The 18874-nt window shown below is 37.8% G+C and overlaps 1 protein-coding gene and 20 non-coding genes across 21 annotated transcripts; all 21 read right to left on the bottom strand.

Moving 5' to 3' along the window:
• Positions 1–814: 814 nt before the first annotated feature.
• Positions 815–11442, bottom strand: LOC123738375 (uncharacterized). The gene is made up of 2 exons (XM_045713443.1): positions 11185–11442; positions 815–2618 (listed from the first exon to the last, which is right to left on the bottom strand). The coding sequence occupies exons 1-2, from the start codon at positions 11359–11361 to the stop codon at positions 1803–1805; spliced, it is 993 nt and encodes a 330-aa protein (XP_045569399.1). The 5' UTR covers positions 11362–11442; the 3' UTR covers positions 815–1802.
• Positions 3326–3398, bottom strand: trnav-uac (transfer RNA valine (anticodon UAC)). Its single transcript has one exon. It is a non-coding gene; the product is annotated as a tRNA-Val (tRNA).
• Positions 3540–3612, bottom strand: trnav-uac (transfer RNA valine (anticodon UAC)). The gene has a single exon. It is a non-coding gene; the product is annotated as a tRNA-Val (tRNA).
• Positions 3754–3826, bottom strand: trnav-aac (transfer RNA valine (anticodon AAC)). Its single transcript has one exon. It is a non-coding gene; the product is annotated as a tRNA-Val (tRNA).
• trnav-aac (transfer RNA valine (anticodon AAC)) lies at positions 4174–4246 on the bottom strand. Its single transcript has one exon. It is a non-coding gene; the product is annotated as a tRNA-Val (tRNA).
• Positions 4388–4460, bottom strand: trnav-uac (transfer RNA valine (anticodon UAC)). Its single transcript has one exon. It is a non-coding gene; the product is annotated as a tRNA-Val (tRNA).
• trnav-aac (transfer RNA valine (anticodon AAC)) lies at positions 4816–4888 on the bottom strand. Its single transcript has one exon. It is a non-coding gene; the product is annotated as a tRNA-Val (tRNA).
• trnav-uac (transfer RNA valine (anticodon UAC)) lies at positions 5030–5102 on the bottom strand. Its single transcript has one exon. It is a non-coding gene; the product is annotated as a tRNA-Val (tRNA).
• Positions 5244–5316, bottom strand: trnav-aac (transfer RNA valine (anticodon AAC)). Its single transcript has one exon. It is a non-coding gene; the product is annotated as a tRNA-Val (tRNA).
• trnav-cac (transfer RNA valine (anticodon CAC)) lies at positions 5664–5736 on the bottom strand. The gene has a single exon. It is a non-coding gene; the product is annotated as a tRNA-Val (tRNA).
• On the bottom strand, positions 5878–5950 carry trnav-aac (transfer RNA valine (anticodon AAC)). The gene has a single exon. It is a non-coding gene; the product is annotated as a tRNA-Val (tRNA).
• Positions 6509–6581, bottom strand: trnav-cac (transfer RNA valine (anticodon CAC)). Its single transcript has one exon. It is a non-coding gene; the product is annotated as a tRNA-Val (tRNA).
• On the bottom strand, positions 6723–6795 carry trnav-aac (transfer RNA valine (anticodon AAC)). Its single transcript has one exon. It is a non-coding gene; the product is annotated as a tRNA-Val (tRNA).
• trnav-aac (transfer RNA valine (anticodon AAC)) lies at positions 7151–7223 on the bottom strand. Its single transcript has one exon. It is a non-coding gene; the product is annotated as a tRNA-Val (tRNA).
• On the bottom strand, positions 7365–7437 carry trnav-uac (transfer RNA valine (anticodon UAC)). Its single transcript has one exon. It is a non-coding gene; the product is annotated as a tRNA-Val (tRNA).
• An 857-nt stretch (positions 11443–12299) lies between the features above and the next one.
• On the bottom strand, positions 12300–12373 carry trnav-aac (transfer RNA valine (anticodon AAC)). Its single transcript has one exon. It is a non-coding gene; the product is annotated as a tRNA-Val (tRNA).
• A 355-nt stretch (positions 12374–12728) lies between these two features.
• On the bottom strand, positions 12729–12801 carry trnav-aac (transfer RNA valine (anticodon AAC)). The gene has a single exon. It is a non-coding gene; the product is annotated as a tRNA-Val (tRNA).
• Positions 12802–13156: 355 nt separating this feature from the next.
• trnav-uac (transfer RNA valine (anticodon UAC)) lies at positions 13157–13229 on the bottom strand. The gene has a single exon. It is a non-coding gene; the product is annotated as a tRNA-Val (tRNA).
• Positions 13230–13370: 141 nt separating this feature from the next.
• trnav-aac (transfer RNA valine (anticodon AAC)) lies at positions 13371–13443 on the bottom strand. The gene has a single exon. It is a non-coding gene; the product is annotated as a tRNA-Val (tRNA).
• A 347-nt stretch (positions 13444–13790) lies between these two features.
• On the bottom strand, positions 13791–13863 carry trnav-cac (transfer RNA valine (anticodon CAC)). Its single transcript has one exon. It is a non-coding gene; the product is annotated as a tRNA-Val (tRNA).
• Positions 13864–14210: 347 nt separating this feature from the next.
• trnav-aac (transfer RNA valine (anticodon AAC)) lies at positions 14211–14284 on the bottom strand. Its single transcript has one exon. It is a non-coding gene; the product is annotated as a tRNA-Val (tRNA).
• Between the last annotated feature and the right edge of the window lie 4590 nt (positions 14285–18874).

The following is an 18874-nucleotide window of genomic DNA, read 5'->3' as shown; positions in this document are numbered from 1 at the left end:
GCCGTAGGCTTGTGTTGATTCAATAATACTCCCAATCACCTTTTTCATCCTATTCGCTAACACTTTAGTCAGTATCTTATAATCCGAATTTAGAAGGCTAATAGGCCTATAATTTTCTAACTTTAATCTACTGCCCCTATTTTTGAATAAGATCGTTAACATTCCAGTTGACATAGACTCAGGGATTTCCTTATTCTCTTCCATATAATGAAACACCCTCACTAAAATGGGTGCCAAAATATCTACAAAGACTTTATAGAACTCATTTGTTAAACCATCCAAACCCGGACTTTTATTACCTTGCGTGCTAACAATTGCTTCCTTGATTTCCATAATCGAAATCTCTTCATCACACATCATTCTATCTGCCTGCGATACTTTGGCACTAATTGTATCCAACACTTTTACAACACACACTTTATCTACATCATTCTTTTTGTAAAGATTTCTGTAAAAGGTTTCAACTGTCTCTAAGATCCCAACAAAATCGTTTACCTTTACACCTCTTTCATCTTCCAACTCTACAATGTAACTCTTAGTTTGTTTTCTTTTTCCAGACCCCAAAAAAAGGATGTACATTTCTCTCCCTCCAAAGCGTACTGTGCCCTGCTCCTAACAATAGCACCCAAACATTTATTTTTTTCATAACGACCCAGCTCTGCATGGATTTTCAAATAATTCACAACATCATAGTCTGGATCCGTATCAGCCTTTTCAAGTTCATGCAACATCCTATTCCTAAGCATTATTTCTTTCTGCTTATCTAAACGGTTATGATTTTTTGCGTACCTAATACTCCTATTTTTTACTTTTACTTTCACTTCCTCCCACCATAAACACACATTCTCTTTTAACAGTACATTAGACATTTCATCATTAATACATTCAACAATTTCATTTCTATATCCTTCCTCCTTTAACAGACTGGCATTTAAACACCAGACACCTCCCCCTCTCCTCTCCACACCAAAACCCATTTGAAATGACATTACTGCATGATCACTATATGCTGTAAAGGTATATGACACCTTCTTAACATTCTGCACCAATTCTTGTTTTGCTAGACATAAATCAATTCTGCTTTGTTTTAATTCCTTTAGAACCACCTGCCTTCTAGAGAATACTCTTCTGTTTGGATTTTCAGCCCTCCATATATCTACTAGATTCTCCTCATTCATAAGTTTCCATAATGCATTTCTAGAAGAGTCATATCTGAATTTAGCACAACTAGAGGCATCCATTCTACTACACCTCACATTAAAATCTCCTATCAGTATACAGTTTTCTGAGCACAGTGTTTTTAATTTGTGAAACATTTCTCTCCTTTCAGATTCAATGTTTGAAGCATAAACATTAATTAAACGAAAAACTACATTTTGAACTTCAAATTCAATTACAATAAGTCTGCCATCATTGTCAGCATATATTTCTTTTACATTTTGCACCACATCATTTTTTATCAAAATAGCCACACCACATGTTTTATCCCCTCCATGACTACAAAAAATTAAATCTGACCATTTACTCTTAATCTCCTGCATTTTGGAGTCTGTCCAATTGGTCTCTTGAAAACACAACATGTCTGCCTTAACAGACACTAATACCTGCTCAAATTTGCTCATGTTTCTCAAACTGTTACCATTTAGGGATGCGACTGTAATCATTATGAATGTGTGCAGAAGTATAATCAGAGCCAAACAAGTCCTTAAAAATCCTACTTTTTCTTTTTCCAAAACCCATCATCTCCCTGGTTTTCGACAATGACCTCTTATTTTTTACAAACAACTGAAGATCCTCACTATCTATTTCATCATCCGTCTCTTTATTTGGATTTTTGGGGGATCGGCGGGGAAGCCTTTTGAAAAGTGCGCTTTAACAGTGCCCGTGACTTCAGTGGACCCAGCCCACTCTTTGGTGTAATTTTTACACAGGCTTAAAGCTGGCTCAGGCACCTGAGAAGCACCTTGCACCATCTCCACCTGTGTATGTCTTTCACCCATCATGTGCTGCTGTTCCACCTTGTCAGCAGCAGAGACTAAAACGGCGTCTCGTGCTTTGCCAGGAGACATTACAGGCTCTTCAAGCTTATCTGCCACTGTCTCTGGAGTCACACTCTCCATGTCACTCTCATCCTCCCTCTCCATAGGCACACTCCCCTCTTCCTCAGACGTGAGGTCCATTGTTTGCAAAAGTAAGTGATTTTCTCCCTTATTACAGCTACATCTAACTTTAGGTCTGTCACACATTTTGCACACATTTCCTATGTTCCGACATTCTCTGGCATAATGCCCTTGTTCACTACATTTGTGGCATGTGAATTCCGGACATTCCTTAAGTATGTGCCCCGGCTGAATACATAATCTACATACCTTCACTTGATTGTCGTGGATTACACGAAAATATTCAAATCCCTCGACAGTGTTAAATTTAGTAGAATATGGCAAGGATTGCACATTGTCTGTAAACTTTACCTTGCAAAATCTTGTCCCATCTACAATGTCCGTTCCTGGCCACATCCTCCTCTTGATTGGCGTGGTCGCCTTCACCTTCCAGCCTTTTAGTTTCTCTTCTATCTCCTCATCCGTAATGTATGCGGGCAAGTTCAAAAAGGACACCACCAGCTCATCGTTCCCTAGTTCTTTAGCCATGATTTGACAGTTCTTTATCTTTAGCCCGTCTATTAGTCTTTCTTTTCCATTTACATGAGACATTGTTACTTCATACTTATTCCCGTCTTTCATTCGACATCCCAGTATTGTTCCGCAAACTTCCTTTATTCCTCTCAGCAATTCCATCGTTGTTATTTTCCCTTCTCCACTTATTTCCACGTTCACCGTCAGTTCCTTCTCATATGTTCTTTTTTCAGTTCTTCGTTTAACATTCTGATTTCACTGTTGTCCTTTCTCGTCGTCGTTTGTATTCTTGATGTCGAAGCCATGTTGTCCGTCCGGTTATTTTAAGCAATATCCCCCAAACAGCTCACGCTGATGGGGGACAATAGCAAAAACGTTTCACAGAAACTTCACTACAGTCACTCACAAACTTTCAAACTTATAAGTCAACTAGACCTCCAAAAAAAACGATATTCTCTCTCAAGCACTCAGACACCTGCTTCTCTTCCACTTCCTGAAACTCCAAAAAGGGGCGTGTAAAGCGAACGTGATAACCGCTACACTACAGAAACTACTGCTACAATTAGCTGCAAGGAGTAAACCGAATTTTACAGATATTCATGGCACGTGTTGAAATTTCCAAATTTAGGCATTTATGAAAATAACTATTCTCTTTTAAAAGTACTGTACCTACTGCACGTGTCAAAGAGCACTGTTTCCGCCCGGTTTCAAACCGAGGACCTTTCGCGTGTAAAGAGAACGTGATAACCACTACACTACAGAAACTGCTGCTACATTTAGCTGCAAGAAGTAAACCGAATTTTACAGATATTCATGGCACGTGTTCAAATTTCCAAAATACAGGATTTATGAAAATAACTATTCTCTGTTAAAAGTACTGTACCTACTGCACGTGTCAAAGAGCACTGTTTCCGCCCGGTTTCGAACCAGGGACCTTTCGCGTGTAAAGCGAACGCGATAACCACTACACTACAGAAACTGCTGCTACATTTAGCTGCAAGGAGTAAACCGAATTTTACAGATATTCATGGCACGTATTCGAATTTCCAAAATACAGAATTTATGAAAATAACTATTCTTTGTTGAAAGTACAGTACCTACTGCACGTGTCAAAGAGCTCTGTTTCCGCCCGGGTTCGAACCGAGGACCTTTCGGGTGTTACGCCAACGTGATAACCACTACACTACAGAAACTGCTGCTTGATTTTTCTGCAAGGAGTAAACCGAATTTTAAAAATATTCATGGCACGTATTCGAATTTCCAAAATAAAGAATGCATGAAATTTTCTGTTACCACTATGGTATTTCAGAATGTGTCAATGAGCGTTGATTCCGCCCGGTTTCGAACCAGGGACCTTTCGCGTGTGAAGCAAACGAGATAACCACTACACCACAGAAACTACTGCTACAATTAGCTGCAAGGAGTAAACCGAATTTTAAAAATATTCATGGCACGTATTCGAATTTCCAAAATACAGAATTCATGAAAATAACAATTCTTTGTTGAAAGTACAGTACCTACTGCACGTGTCAATGAGCGTTGATTCCGCCCGGTTTCGAACCAGGGACCTTTCGCGTGTTAAGCAAACGTGATAACCGCTACACTACAGAAACTGCTTCAACGATTACCTGCAAGGAGTAAACCGAATTTTACAGATATTCATGGCACGTGTTGAAATTTCCAAATTTAGGCATTTATGAAAATAACTATTCTCTTTTAAAAGTACTGTACCTACTGCACGTGTCAAAGAGCACTGTTTCCGCCCAGTTTTGAACCGAGGACCTTTCGCGTGTAAAGCGAATGTGATAACCACTACACCACAGAAACTACTGCTACAATTATCTGCAAGGAGTAAACCGAATTTTACAGATATTCATGGCACGTGTTCGAATTTCCAAAATTAGGCATTTATGAAAATAACTATTCTCTGTTAATAGTACAGTACCTACTGCACATGTCAAAGAGCACTGTTTCCTCCCGGTTTCAAACTGAGGACCTTTCACGTGTAAAGCGAACGTGATAACCGCTACACTACAGAAACTGCTGCTACATTTAGCTGCAAGGAGTAAACCGAATTTTACAGATATTCATGGCACGTATTCGAATTTCCAAAATACAGAATTCATGAAAATAACAATTCTTTGTTCAAAGTACAGTACCTACTGCACTTGTCAAAGAGCTCTGTTTCCGCCCGGTTTCGAACCGAGGACCTTTCGCGTGTTAAGCGAACGTGATAACCGCTACACTACAGAAACTGCTTCGACAATTATCTGCAAGGAGTAAACCGAATTTTACAGATATTCATGGCACGTGTTGAAATTTCCAATTTTAGGCATTTATGAAAATAACTATTCTCTTTTAAAAGTACTGTACCTACTGCACGTGTCAACGAGCACTGTTTCCACCCGGTTTCGAACCGAGGACCTTTCGCGTGTAAAGCGAACGCGATAACCACTACACTACAGAAACTGCTGCTTGATTTTCCTGCAAGAAGTAAACCGAATTTTACAGATATTCAGGGCACGTGTTCGAATTTCCAAAATACAGAATTTATGAAAATAACAATTCTCTGTTGAAAGTACAGTACCTACTGCACGTGTCAAAGAGCTCTGTTTCCGCTCGGTTTCGAACCGAGGACCTTTCGCGTGTTAAGCAAACGTGATAACCACTACACTACAGAATCTTCTTCAACAATTATCTGCAAGGAGTAAACCGAATTTTACAGATATTCATGGCACGTGTTCAAATTTCCAAAATTAGGCATTTATGAAAATAACTATTGTCTGTTAATAGTACAGTACCTACTGCACATGTCAAAGAGCAGTGTTTCCTCCCGGTTTCAAACTGAGGACCTTTCACGTGTAAAGCTAACGTGATAACCACAACACTACAGAAACTGCTGCTTGATTTTTCTGCAAGGAGTAAACCGAATTTTACAAATATTCATGGCACGTATTCGAATTTCCAAAATAAAGAATTCATGAAATTTTCTGTTACCACTATGGTACTTCAGAATGTGTCAATGAGCGTTTTTTCCACCCGGTTTCGAACCAGGGACCTTTCGCGTGTGAAGCAAACGTGATAACCACTACACCACAGAAACTACTGGTACAATTAGCTGCGAGGAGTAAACCGAATTTTACAGATATTCATGGCACGTATTCGAATTTCCAAAATACAGAATTCATGAAAATAACAATTCTTTGTTGAAAGTACAGTACCTACTGCACGTGTCAAAGAGCTCTGTTTCCGCCCGGTTTCGAACCGAGGACCTTTCGCGTGTTAAGCGAACGCGATAACCGCTACACTACAGAAACTGCTTCAACAATTATCTGCAAGGAGTAAACCGAATTTTACAGATATTCATGGCACGTGTTCAAATTTCCAAAATTAGGCATTTATGAAAATAACTATTCTCTGTTAATAGTACAGTACCTACTGCACATGTCAAAGAGCACTGTTTCCTCCCGGTTTCAAACTGAGGACATTTCACGTGTAAAGCTAACGTGATAACCACTACACTACAGAAACTGCTGCTTGATTTATCTGCAAGGAGTAAACCGAATTTTAAAAATATTCATGGCACGTATTCGAATTTCCAAAATTAAGAATTCATGAAATTAACATTCTGTTACCACTATGGTACTTCAGAATGTGTCAATGAGCGCTGTTTCCGCCCGGTTTCGAACAAGGGACCTTTCGCGTATGAAGCGAACGTGATAACCACTACACCACAGAAACTACTGCTACAATTAGCTGCAAGGAGTAAACCGAATTTTAAAAATATTCATGGCACGTATTCGAATTTCCAAAATAAGAGAATAATGAAATTCTTTGTTAACACTACGGTACTTCTTGAATGTGTCGATGAGCGTTGTTTCCGCCCGGTTTCGAACCAGGGACCTTTCGCGTGTGAAGCAAACGTGATAACCACTACACTACAGAAACTGCTGCTACATTTAGCTGCGAGGAGTAAACCAAATTTTACAGATATTCATGGCACGTATTCGAATTTCCAGAATACAGAATTCATGAAAATAACAATTCTTTGTTGAAAGTACAGTACCTACTGCACGTGTCAAAGAGCTCTGTTTCCGCCCGGTTTCGAACCGAGGACCTTTCGCGTGTTAAGCGAACATGATAACCGCTACACTACAGAAACTGCTTCAACAATTACCTGCAAGGAGTAAACCGAATTTTACAGATATTCATGGCACGTGTTCAAATTCCCAAAATTAGGCATTTATGAAAATAACTGTTCTCTGTTAATAGTACAGTACCTACTGCACATGTCAAAGAGCACTGTTTCCTCCCTGTTTCAAACTGAGGACCTTTCACGTGTAAAGTGAACGTGATAACCACTACACTACAGAAACTGCTGCTACATTTAGCTACAATGAGTAAATCGAATTTTACAGATATTCATGGCACGTGTTGAAATTTCCAAATTTAGGCATTTATGAAAATAACTATTCTCTTTTAAAACTACTGTACCTACTGCACGTGTCAAAGAGCACTGTTTCCGCCCGGTTTCGAACCGAGGACCTTTCGCGTGTTAAGCGAACGGGATAACCGCTACACTACAGAAACTGCTTCGACAATTATCTGCAAGGAGTAAACCGAATTTGACAGATATTCATGGCATGTGTTGAAATTTCCAAATTTAGGCATTTATGAAAATAACTATTCTCTTTTAAAATTACTGTACCTAATGCACGTGTCAAAGAGCACTGTTTCCGCCCGGTTTCGAACCGAGGACCTTTCGCGTGTAAAGCGAAAGTGATAACCACTACACTACAGAAACTGCTGCTTGGTTTTCCTGCAAGAAGTAAACTGAATTTTACAGATATTCAGGGCACGTATTCGAATTTCCAAAATACAGAATTTATGAAATAACAATTCTTTGTTGATAGTACAGTACCTACTGCACGTGTCAAAGAGCTCTGTTTCCGCCGGGTTTCGAACCGAGGACCTTCCACGTGTTAAGCGAACGTGATTTTTTTTTTATTTTTTTTATTTTTTTATTATCAAAAATGTTTGTTTACAATATTTACAGTACAATCTACTGTTTACAGTACAATCCACAGAGAACAATACAGAAGACACTAGACTAACAGAGGCAGGTGAACAATTCACCCCCTATCAAATTATCAACAAAAACAGTGCTTTCAAAAATTATAAGTGATACCTCCACTCTCCTCTCGTGAAATTAACCCACTCCCTTCAACAAAAGACTCATCAAAATGTTCCATCCCATAATTAAACAACATATCTATGTGTTTACTGAACAGTGCTATAAAGATACTCCACACCTGAACCCTCTTTCTGTCAAAAGAAACATAATTCCTCCTACAAAAAATAGCATACCTCACAAAACTCAAAACCATATTCAACAAACACACATTAGCACCCTCACATTTACCAGACACTCCAAATAACAAAAGTTCCTCCCACGCATACTTTTTCACGAAATCTCCCCCCAGTTTCTACATAACATTTCCTTAACTTTACAAAAAAATATTTTAAATCCTCACATTCTAGAAACAAATGCATAAGAGTTTCCGGAAACGTCCACATACGTCGCATTCCCTTACTATCTCACAATTAATTTTCTTTAGCACCACCTTTGTAAATATTCTATTATGTCTTAGTTTGAAATCATTATTTTCACACTCCTTACTATTATATTTTACATTTAAATTTCCCCATATCTTTTTTTCATCCAATTCCGGAAAAACTACTTTCCAAAATTTCTCAGCAGCCGGCCTTCTACACACTTTTCCTACCATTATTCTATACAATCTTTTCACTGGTATACTAGATAAATGTACTTTCTTCTTACTGCTACCAATGAACAAATTAGGAAATACAAATAAATCTTCTCTTTCAACTTCACTATTTATTAAATCAACCCATGCTCTTGGTATACTATTCTTTATCTTGTCATACATATTATTCACTGTTCCCCTTCCCACCTCTTCATCCCATTCATTGATTATGTCAAAAATAGCTTCCCCAGGTAAAAACCCTGGAATTACCTCATATGTATAATCTTTTATTTGCCGTAGACCTGCACTCATAAATACTTTATTATACAAAACTTTTTCTTTGTTCTTGATTTTCTCATTCAGAAATATAGGTTGATTCATAATCAGGTCAATATGTCCACATTCATAATATACATTAGGCAACAACTCTGCCCATGCATTTAGCACCTCTTTATAAAAATCTGGTACCTTTTCAAACATTGCCCTTTTAAGCCCCATCAATAAACCATTATCCTCACAACCACCACTCTCCTCTAAGTAGACTCTAAAGAAGTGTTTCCAGCCATAATCTTCACTGTCATACAAATATTTCTTTACTGTTTTTATCCTAATAGCTTTTCTTTTGACATCTAAATCTACAAGTTTTAAACCTCCATCCACATAGTCAGCAATCAATGTTTTCTGAGATATTCTCACTCCTTTACCATCCCAAATAAAATTTGACACCACATTATTCAATTCATTTAGGACCCACTCCGGCATGTCCAGGACTCCCAAAACATACACAAATTTGGATAATACCAAAGCATTTGCAACAATTACTTTCCCTTGTAACTTTAGTTTTCTATTTTTCCAGAAATTCAACGTTAGCTTGACTTTATTAAGGATCCCAGTCCAAGTTATATCTTTTGCCTCTTTCTCCTTTACACCAATGTTTACTCCCAGCACTTTAATAAAATCCTTTGCGCTCTTGAATGGAATCTCACACCCGTTTACATTGATATCCCCAACAAACATTATTTCAGTCTTCTCTATATTAACTTTAGCACCCGATGCCTTGCCATATATATCTATGATCCCCATAATGCTTCCAATACTTTCTATATCCTTCACAGTACAAGTAGTGTCATCAGCGTACTGATGTACAACACTGACACCACCACCTGGGATTCCAACACCCCTTACTTCTTTATTACTATTTATCAATGTAGCTAACGGTTCTGTAGAAACACTGTACAGCAGAGCTGACAAAGGACAGCCCTGCCTTACTGACCTCTCCACAGGGAAAGTATCTGTTAACACTCCGTTACATTTAACACAACTTTTAGCCCCACTATACAACAGGTTGATCCAAGATACAAACTTTGGCCCAAACCCAAACCTCTCCAAAGTCTGTAATAAAAAGCTGTGCTCCACTCTATCAAAAGCTTTGTTAAAGTCCAAACTTAAAACTATACCACCTTCATTTTTCATTTGATTAACAACATCCCTAATTGTACAAATTACATCTGCAATATCTCTTCCAGGTATGCCGTAGGCTTGTGTTGATTCAATAATACTCCCAATCACCTTTTTCATCCTATTCGCTAACACTTTAGTCAGTATCTTATAATCCGAATTTAGAAGGCTAATAGGCCTATAATTTTCTAACTTTAATCTACTGCCCCTATTTTTGAATAAGATCGTTAACATTCCAGTTGACATAGACTCAGGGATTTCCTTATTCTCTTCCATATAATGAAACACCCTCACTAAAATGGGTGCCAAAATATCTACAAAGACTTTATAGAACTCATTTGTTAAACCATCCAAACCCGGACTTTTATTACCTTGCGTGCTAACAATTGCTTCCTTGATTTCCATAATCGAAATCTCTTCATCACACATCATTCTATCTGCCTGCGATACTTTGGCACTAATTGTATCCAACACTTTTACAACACACACTTTATCTACATCATTCTTTTTGTAAAGATTTCTGTAAAAGGTTTCAACTGTCTCTAAGATCCCAACAAAATCGTTTACCTTTACACCTCTTTCATCTTCCAACTCTACAATGTAACTCTTAGTTTGTTTTCTTTTTCCAGACCCAAAAAAAGGATGTACATTTCTCTCCCTCCAAAGCGTACTGTGCCCTGCTCCTAACAATAGCACCCAAACATTTATTTTTTTCATAACGACCCAGCTCTGCATGGATTTTCAAATAATTCACAACATCATAGTCTGGATCCGTATCAGCCTTTTCAAGTTCATGCAACATCCTATTCCTAAGCATTATTTCTTTCTGCTTATCTAAACGGTTATGATTTTTTGCATACCTAATACTCCTATTTTTTACTTTTACTTTCACTTCCTCCCACCATAAACACACATTCTCTTTTAACAGTACATTAGACATTTCATCATTAATACATTCAACAATTTCATTTCTATATCCTTCCTCCTTTAACAGACTGGCATTTAAACACCAGACACCTCCCCCTCTCCTCTCCACACCAAAACCCATTTGAAATGACATTACTGCATGATCACTATATGCTGTAAAGGTATATGACACCTTCTTAACATTCTGCACCAATTCTTGTTTTGCTAGACATAAATCAATTCTGCTTTGTTTTAATTCCTTTAGAACCACCTGCCTTCTAGAGAATACTCTTCTGTTTGGATTTTCAGCCCTCCATATATCTACTAGATTCTCCTCATTCATAAGTTTCCATAATGCATTTCTAGAAGAGTCATATCTGAATTTAGCACAACTAGAGGCATCCATTCTACTACACCACCAGCTCATCGTTCCCTAGTTCTTTAGCCATGATTTGACAGTTCTTTATCTTTAGCCCGTCTATTAGTCTTTCTTTTCCATTTACATGAGACATTGTTACTTCATACTTATTCCCGTCTTTCATTCGACATCCCAGTATTGTTCCGCAAACTTCCTTTATTCCTCTCAGCAATTCCATCGTTGTTATTTTCCCTTCTCCACTTATTTCCACGTTCACCGTCAGTTCCTTCTCATATGTTCTTTTTTCAGTTCTTCGTTTAACATTCTGATTTCACTGTTGTCCTTTCGTCGTCGTTTGTATTCTTGATGTCGAAGCCATGTTGTCCGTCCGGTTATTTTAAGCAATATCCCCAAACAGCTCACGCTGATGGGGGACAATAGCAAAAACGTTTCACAGAAACTTCACTACAGTCACTCACAAACTTTCAAACTTATAAGTCAACTAGACCTCCAAAAAAACGATATTCTCTCTCAAGCACTCAGACACCTGCTTCTCTTCCACTTCCTGAAACTCCAAAAAGGGGCGTGTAAAGCGAACGTGATAACCGCTACACTACAGAAACTACTGCTACAATTAGCTGCAAGGAGTAAACCGAATTTTAAAAATATTCATGGCACGTGTTCGAATTTCCAAAATAAGAGAATAATGAAATTCTTTGTTAACACTATGGTACTTTTTGAATGTGTCGATGAGCGTTGTTTCCGCCTGGTTTCGAACCAGGGACCTTTCGCGTGTGAACAAACGTGATAACCACTACACCACAGAAACTACTGCTACAGTTAGCTGCAAGGAGTAAACCGAATTTTAAAAATATTCATGGCACGTATTCGAATTTCCAAAATAAGAGAATAATGAAATTCTTTGTTAACACTATGGTACTTCTTGAATGTGTCGATGAGCGTTGTTTCCGCCTGGTTTCGAACCAGGGACCTTTCGCGTGTGAACAAACGTGATAACCACTACACTACAGAAACTGCTGCTACATTTAGCTGCAAGGAGTAAACCGAATTTTACAGATATTCATGGCACGTATTCGAATTTCCAAAATACAGAATTCATGAATATAACAATTCTTTGTTGAAAGTACAGTACCTACTGCACGTGTCAAAGAGCTCTGTTTCCGCCCGGTTTCGAACCGAGGACCTTTCGCGTGTTAAGCGAACGTGATAACCCGCAACACTACAGAAACTGCTTCAACAATTATCTGCAAGGAGTAAACTGAATTTTACAGATATTCATGGCACGTGTTCAAATTTCTAAAATTAGGCATTTATGAAAATAACTATTCTCTGTTCATAGTACAGTACCTACTGCACATGTCAAAGAGCACTGTTTCCTCCCGGTTTCAAACTGAGGACCTTTCACGTGTAAAGCGAACGTGATAACCACTACACTACAGAAACTGCTGCTACATTTAGCTGCAAGGAGTAAACCGAATTTTACAGATATTCATGGCACGTATTCGAATTTCCAAAATACAGAATTCATGAAAATAACAATTCTTTGTTGAAAGTACAGTACCTACTGCACTTGTCAAAGAGCTCTGTTTCCGCCCGGTTTCGAACCGAGGACCTTTTGCGTGTTAAGCAAACCTGATAACCGCTACACTACAGAAACTGCTTCGGCAATTATCTGCAAGGAGTAAACTGAATTTTACAGATATTCATGGCACGTGTTCAAATTTCCAAAATTAGGCATTTATGAAAATAACTATTCTCTGTTAATAGTACAGTACCTACTGCACATGTCAAAGAGCACTGTTTCCTCCCGGTTTCAAACTGAGGACCTTTCACGTGTAAAGCGAACGTGATAACCACTACACTACAGAAACTGCTGCTACATTTAGCTGCAAGGAGTAAACCGAATTTTACAGATATTCATGGCACGTATTCGAATTTCCAAAATACAGAATTCATGAAAATAACAATTCTTTGTTGAAAGTACAGTACCTACTGCACTTGTCAAAGAGCACTGTTTCCGCCCGGTTTCGAACCGAGGACCTTTCGCGTGTAAAGCGAACGTGATAACCACTACACTACAGAAACTGCTGCTTGATTTTCCTGCAAGAAGTAAACCGAATTTTACAGATATTCAGGGCACGTATTCGAATTTCCAAAATACAGAATTTATGAAAATAACAATTCTTTGTTGAAAGTACAGTACCTACTGCACGTGTCAAAGAGCTCTGTTTCCGCCCGGTTTCGAACCGAGGACCTTTCGCGGGTTAAGCGAACGTGATAACCACTACACTACAGAAACTTCTTCAACAATTATCTGCAAGGAGTAAACCGAATTTTACAGATATTCATGGCACGTGTTCAAATTTCCAAAATTAGGCATTTATGAAAATAACTATTGTCTGTTAATAGTACAGTACCTACTGCACATGTCAAAGAGCAGCGTTTCCTCCCGGTTTCAAACTGAGGACCTTTCACGTGTAAAGCTAACGTGATAACCACTACACTACAGAAACTGCTGCTTGATTTATCTGCAAGGAGTAAACCGAATTTTAAAAATATTCATGGCACGTATTCGAATTTCCAAAATAAAGAATTCATGAAATTTTCTGTTACCACTATGGTACTACAGAATGTGTCAATGAGCGTTGTTTCCGCCCGGTTTCGAACCAGGGACCTTTCGCGTGTGAAGCGAACGTGATAACCACTACACCACAGAAACTACGGCTACAATTAGCTGCAAGGAGTAAACCGAATTTTAAAAATATTCATGGCACGTATTCGAATTTCCAAAATAAGAGAATAATGAAATTCTTTGTTAACACTATGGTACTTCTTGAATGTGTCGATGAGCGTTGTTTCCGCCTGGTTTCAAACCAGGGACCTTTCGCGTGTGAACAAACGTGATAACCACTACACTACAGAAACTGCTGCTACATTTAGCTGCGAGGAGTAAACCGAATTTTACAGATATTCATGGCACGTATTCGAATTTCCAAAATACAGAATTCATGAATATAACAATTCTTTGTTGAAAGTACAGTACCTACTGCACGTGTCAAAGAGCTCTGTTTCCGCCCGGTTTTGAACCGAGGACCTTTCGCGTGTTAAGCGAACGTGATAACCCGCAACACTACAGAAACTGCTTCAACAATTATCTGCAAGGAGTAAACTGAATTTTACAGATATTCATGGCACGTGTTCAAATTTCCAAAATTAGGCATTTATGAAAATAACTATTCTCTGTTAATAGTACAGTACCTACTGCACGTGTCAAAGAGCACTGTTTCCTCCCGGTTTCAAACTGAGGACCTTTCACGTGTAAAGCGAACGTGATAACCACTACACTACAGAAACTGCTGCTACATTTAGCTGCAAGGAGTAAACCGAATTTTACAGATATTCATGGCACGTATTCGAATTTCCAAAATACAGAATTCATGAAAATAACAATTCTTTGTTGAAAGTACAGTACCTACTGCACGTGTCAAAGAGCTCTGTTTCCGCCCGGTTTCGAACCGAGGACCTTTCGTGTTAAGCGAACGTGATTTATTTATTATTATTTTTTTTTATTATCAAAAATGTTTGTTTACAATATTTACAGTACAATCTACTGTTTACAGTACAATCCACAGAGAACAATACAGAAGACACTAGACTAACAGAGGCAGGTGAACAATTCACCCCCTATCAAATTATCAACAAAGAAAATATCAAAACAGTGCTTTCAAAAATTATAAGTGATACCTCCACTCTCCTCTCGTGAAATTAACCCACTCCCTTCAACAAAAGACTCATCAAAATGTTCCATCCCATAATTAAACAACATATCTATGTGTTTACTGAACAGTGCTATAAAGATACTCCACACCTGAACCCTCTTTCTGTCAAAAGAAACATAATTCCTCCTACAAAAAATAGCATACCTCACAAAACTCAAAACCATATTCAACAAACACACATTAGCACCCTCACATTTACCAGACACTCCAAATAACAAAAGTTCCTCCCACGCATACTTTTTCACGAAATCTCCCCCCAGTTTCTACATAACATTTCCTTAACTTTACAAAAAAATATTTTAAATCCTCACATTCTATAAACAAATGCATAAGAGTTTCCGGGAAACGTCCACATACGTCGCATTCCCTTTCTATCTCACAATTAATTTTCTTTAGCACCACCTTTGTAAATATTCTATTATGTCTTAGTTTGAAATCATTATTTTCACACTCCTTACTATTATATTTTACATTTAAATTTCCCCATATCTTTTTTTCATCCAATTCCGGAAAAACTACTTTCCAAAATTTCTCAGCAGCCGGCCTTCTACACACTTTACCTACCATTATTCTATACAATCTTTTCACTGGTATACTAGATAAATGTACTTTCTTCTTACTGCTACCAATGAACAAATTAGGAAATACAAATAAATCTTCTCTTTCAACTTCACTATTTATTAAATCAACCCATGCTCTTGGTATACTATTCTTTATCTTGTCATACATATTATTCACTGTTCCCCTTCCCACCTCTTCATCCCATTCATTGATTATGTCAAAATAGCTTCCCCAGGTAAAAACCCTGGAATTACCTCATATGTATAATCTTTTATTTGCCGTAGACCTGCACTCATAAATACTTTATTATACAAAACTTTTTCTTTGTTCTTGATTTTCTCATTCAGAAATATAGGTTGATTCATAATCAGGTCAATATGTCCACATTCATAATATACATTAGGCAACAACTCTGCCCATGCATTTAGCACCTCTTTATAAAAATCTGGTACCTTTTCAAACATTGCCCTTTTAAGCCCCATCAATAAACCATTATCCTCACAACCACCACTCTCCTCTAAGTAGACTCTAAAGAAGTGTTTCCAGCCATAATCTTCACTGTCATACAAATATTTCTTTACTGTTTTTATCCTAATAGCTTTTCTTTTGACACCTAAATCTACAAGTTTTAAACCTCCATCCACATAGTCAGCAATCAATGTTTTCTGAGATATTCTCACTCCTTTACCATCCCATATAAAATTTGACACCACATTATTCAATTCATTTAGGACCCACTCCGGCATGTCCAGGACTCCCAAAACATACACAAATTTGGATAATACCAAAGCATTTGCAACAATTACTTTCCCTTGTAACTTTAGTTTTCTATTTTTCCAGAAATTCAACGTTAGCTTGACTTTATTAAGGATCCCAGTCCAAGTTATATCTTTTGCCTCTTTCTCCTTTACACCAATGTTTACTCCCAGCACTTTAATAAAATCCTTTGCGCTCTTGAATGGAATCTCACACCCGTTTACATTGATATCCCCAACAAACATTATTTCAGTCTTCTCTATATTAACTTTAGCACCCGATGCCTTGCCATATATATCTATGATCCCCATAATGCTTCCAATACTTTCTATATCCTTCACAGTACAAGTAGTGTCATCAGCGTACTGATGTACAACACTGACACCACCACCTGGGATTCCAACACCCCTTACTTCTTTATTACTATTTATCAATGTAGCTAACGGTTCTGTAGAAACACTGTACAGCAGAGCTGACAAAGGACAGCCCTGCCTTACTGACCTCTCCACAGGGAAAGTATCTGTTAACACTCCGTTACATTTAACACAACTTTTAGCCCCACTATACAACAGGTTGATCCAAGATACAAACTTTGGCCCAAACCCAAACCTCTCCAAAGTCTGTAATAAAAAGCTGTGCTCCACTCTATCGAAAGCTTTGTTAAAGTCCAAACTTAAAACTATACCACCTTCATTTTTCATTTGATTAACAACATCCCTAATTGTACAAATTACATCTGCAATATCTCTTCCAGGTATGCCGTAGGCTTGTGTTGATTCAATAATACTCCCAATCACCTTTTTCATCCTATTCGCTAACACTTTAGTCAGTATCTTATAATCCGAATTTAGAAGGCTAATAGGCCTATAATTTTCTAACTTTAATCTACTGCCCCTATTTTTGAATAAGATCGTTAACATTCCAGTTGACATAGACTCAGGGATTTCCTTATTCTCTTCCATATAATGAAACACCCTCACTAAAATGGGTGCCAAAATATCTACAAAGACTTTATAGAACTCATTTGTTAAACCATCCAAACCCGGACTTTTATTACCTTGCGTGCTAACAATTGCTTCCTTGATTTCCATAATCGAAATCTCTTCATCACACATCATTCTATCTGCCTGCGATACTTTGGCACTAATTGTATCCAACACTTTTACAACACACACTTTATCTACATCATTCTTTTTGTAAAGATTTCTGTAAAAGGTTTCAACTGTCTCTAAGATCCCAACAAAATCGTTTACCTTTACACCTCTTTCATCTTCCAACTCTACAATGTAACTCTTAGTTTGTTTTCTTTTTCCAGACCCCAAAAAAAGGATGTACATTTCTCTCCCTCCAAAGCGTACTGTGCCCTGCTCCTAACAATAGCACCCAAACATTTATTTTTTTCATAACGACCCAGCTCTGCATGGATTTTCAAATAATTCACAACATCATAGTCTGGATCCGTATCAGCCTTTTCAAGTTCATGCAACATCCTATTCCTAAGCATTATTTCTTTCTGCTTATCTAAACGGTTATGATTTTTTGCGTACCTAATACTCCTATTTTTTACTTTTACTTTCACTTCCTCCCACCATAAACACACATTCTCTTTTAACAGTACATTAGACATTTCATCATTAATACATTCAACAATTTAATTTCTATATCCTTCCTCCTTTAACAGACTGGCATTTAAACACCAGACACCTCCCCTCTCCTCTCCACACCAAAACCCATTTGAAATGACATTACTGCATGATCACTATATGCTGTAAAGGTATATGACACCTTCTTAACATTCTGCACCAATTCTTGTTTTGCTAGACATAAATCAATTCTGCTTTGTTTTAATTCCTTTAGAACCACCTGCCTTCTAGAGAATACTCTTCTGTTTGGATTTTCAGCCCTCCATATATCTACTAGATTCTCCTCATTCATAAGTTTCCATAATGCATTTCTAGAAGAGTCATATCTGAATTTAGCACAACTAGAGGCATCCATTCTACTACACCACCAGCTCATCGTTCCCTAGTTCTTTAGCCATGATTTGACAGTTCTTTATCTTTAGCCCGTCTATTAGTCTTTCTTTTCCATTTACATGAGACATTGTTACTTCATACTTATTCCCGTCTTTCATTCGACATCCCAGTATTGTTCCGCAAACTTCCTTTATTCCTCTCAGCAATTCCATCGTTGTTATTTTCCCTTCTCCACTTATTTCCACGTTCACCGTCAGTTCCTTCTCATATGTTCTTTTTTTCAGTTCTTCGTTTAACATTCTGATTTCACTGTTGTCCTTTCTCGTCGTCGTTTGTATTCTTGATGTCGAAGCCATGTTGTCCGTCCGGTTATTTTAAGCAATATCCCCAAACAGCTCACGCTGATGGGGGACAATAGCAAAAACGTTTCACAGAAACTTCACTACAGTCACTCACAAACTTTCAAACTTATAAGTCAACTAGACCTCCAAAAAAAACGATATTCTCTCTCAAGCACTCAGAGACCTGCTTCTCTTCCACTTCCTGAAACTCCAAAAAGGGGCGTGTGAAGCGAACGTGATAACCACTACACTACAGAAACTACTGCTACAATTAGCTGCAAGGAGTAAACCCAATTTTAAAAATATTCATGGCACGT

The sequence above is a fragment of the Salmo salar genome, unplaced genomic scaffold (assembly GCF_905237065.1).
Source record: "Salmo salar unplaced genomic scaffold, Ssal_v3.1, whole genome shotgun sequence".
Taxonomy (NCBI): Eukaryota; Metazoa; Chordata; class Actinopteri; order Salmoniformes; family Salmonidae; genus Salmo; species Salmo salar.
The sequence above is the reverse complement of the archived record's forward strand: the minus strand, read 5'-3'. Positions and strand labels throughout refer to the sequence as shown.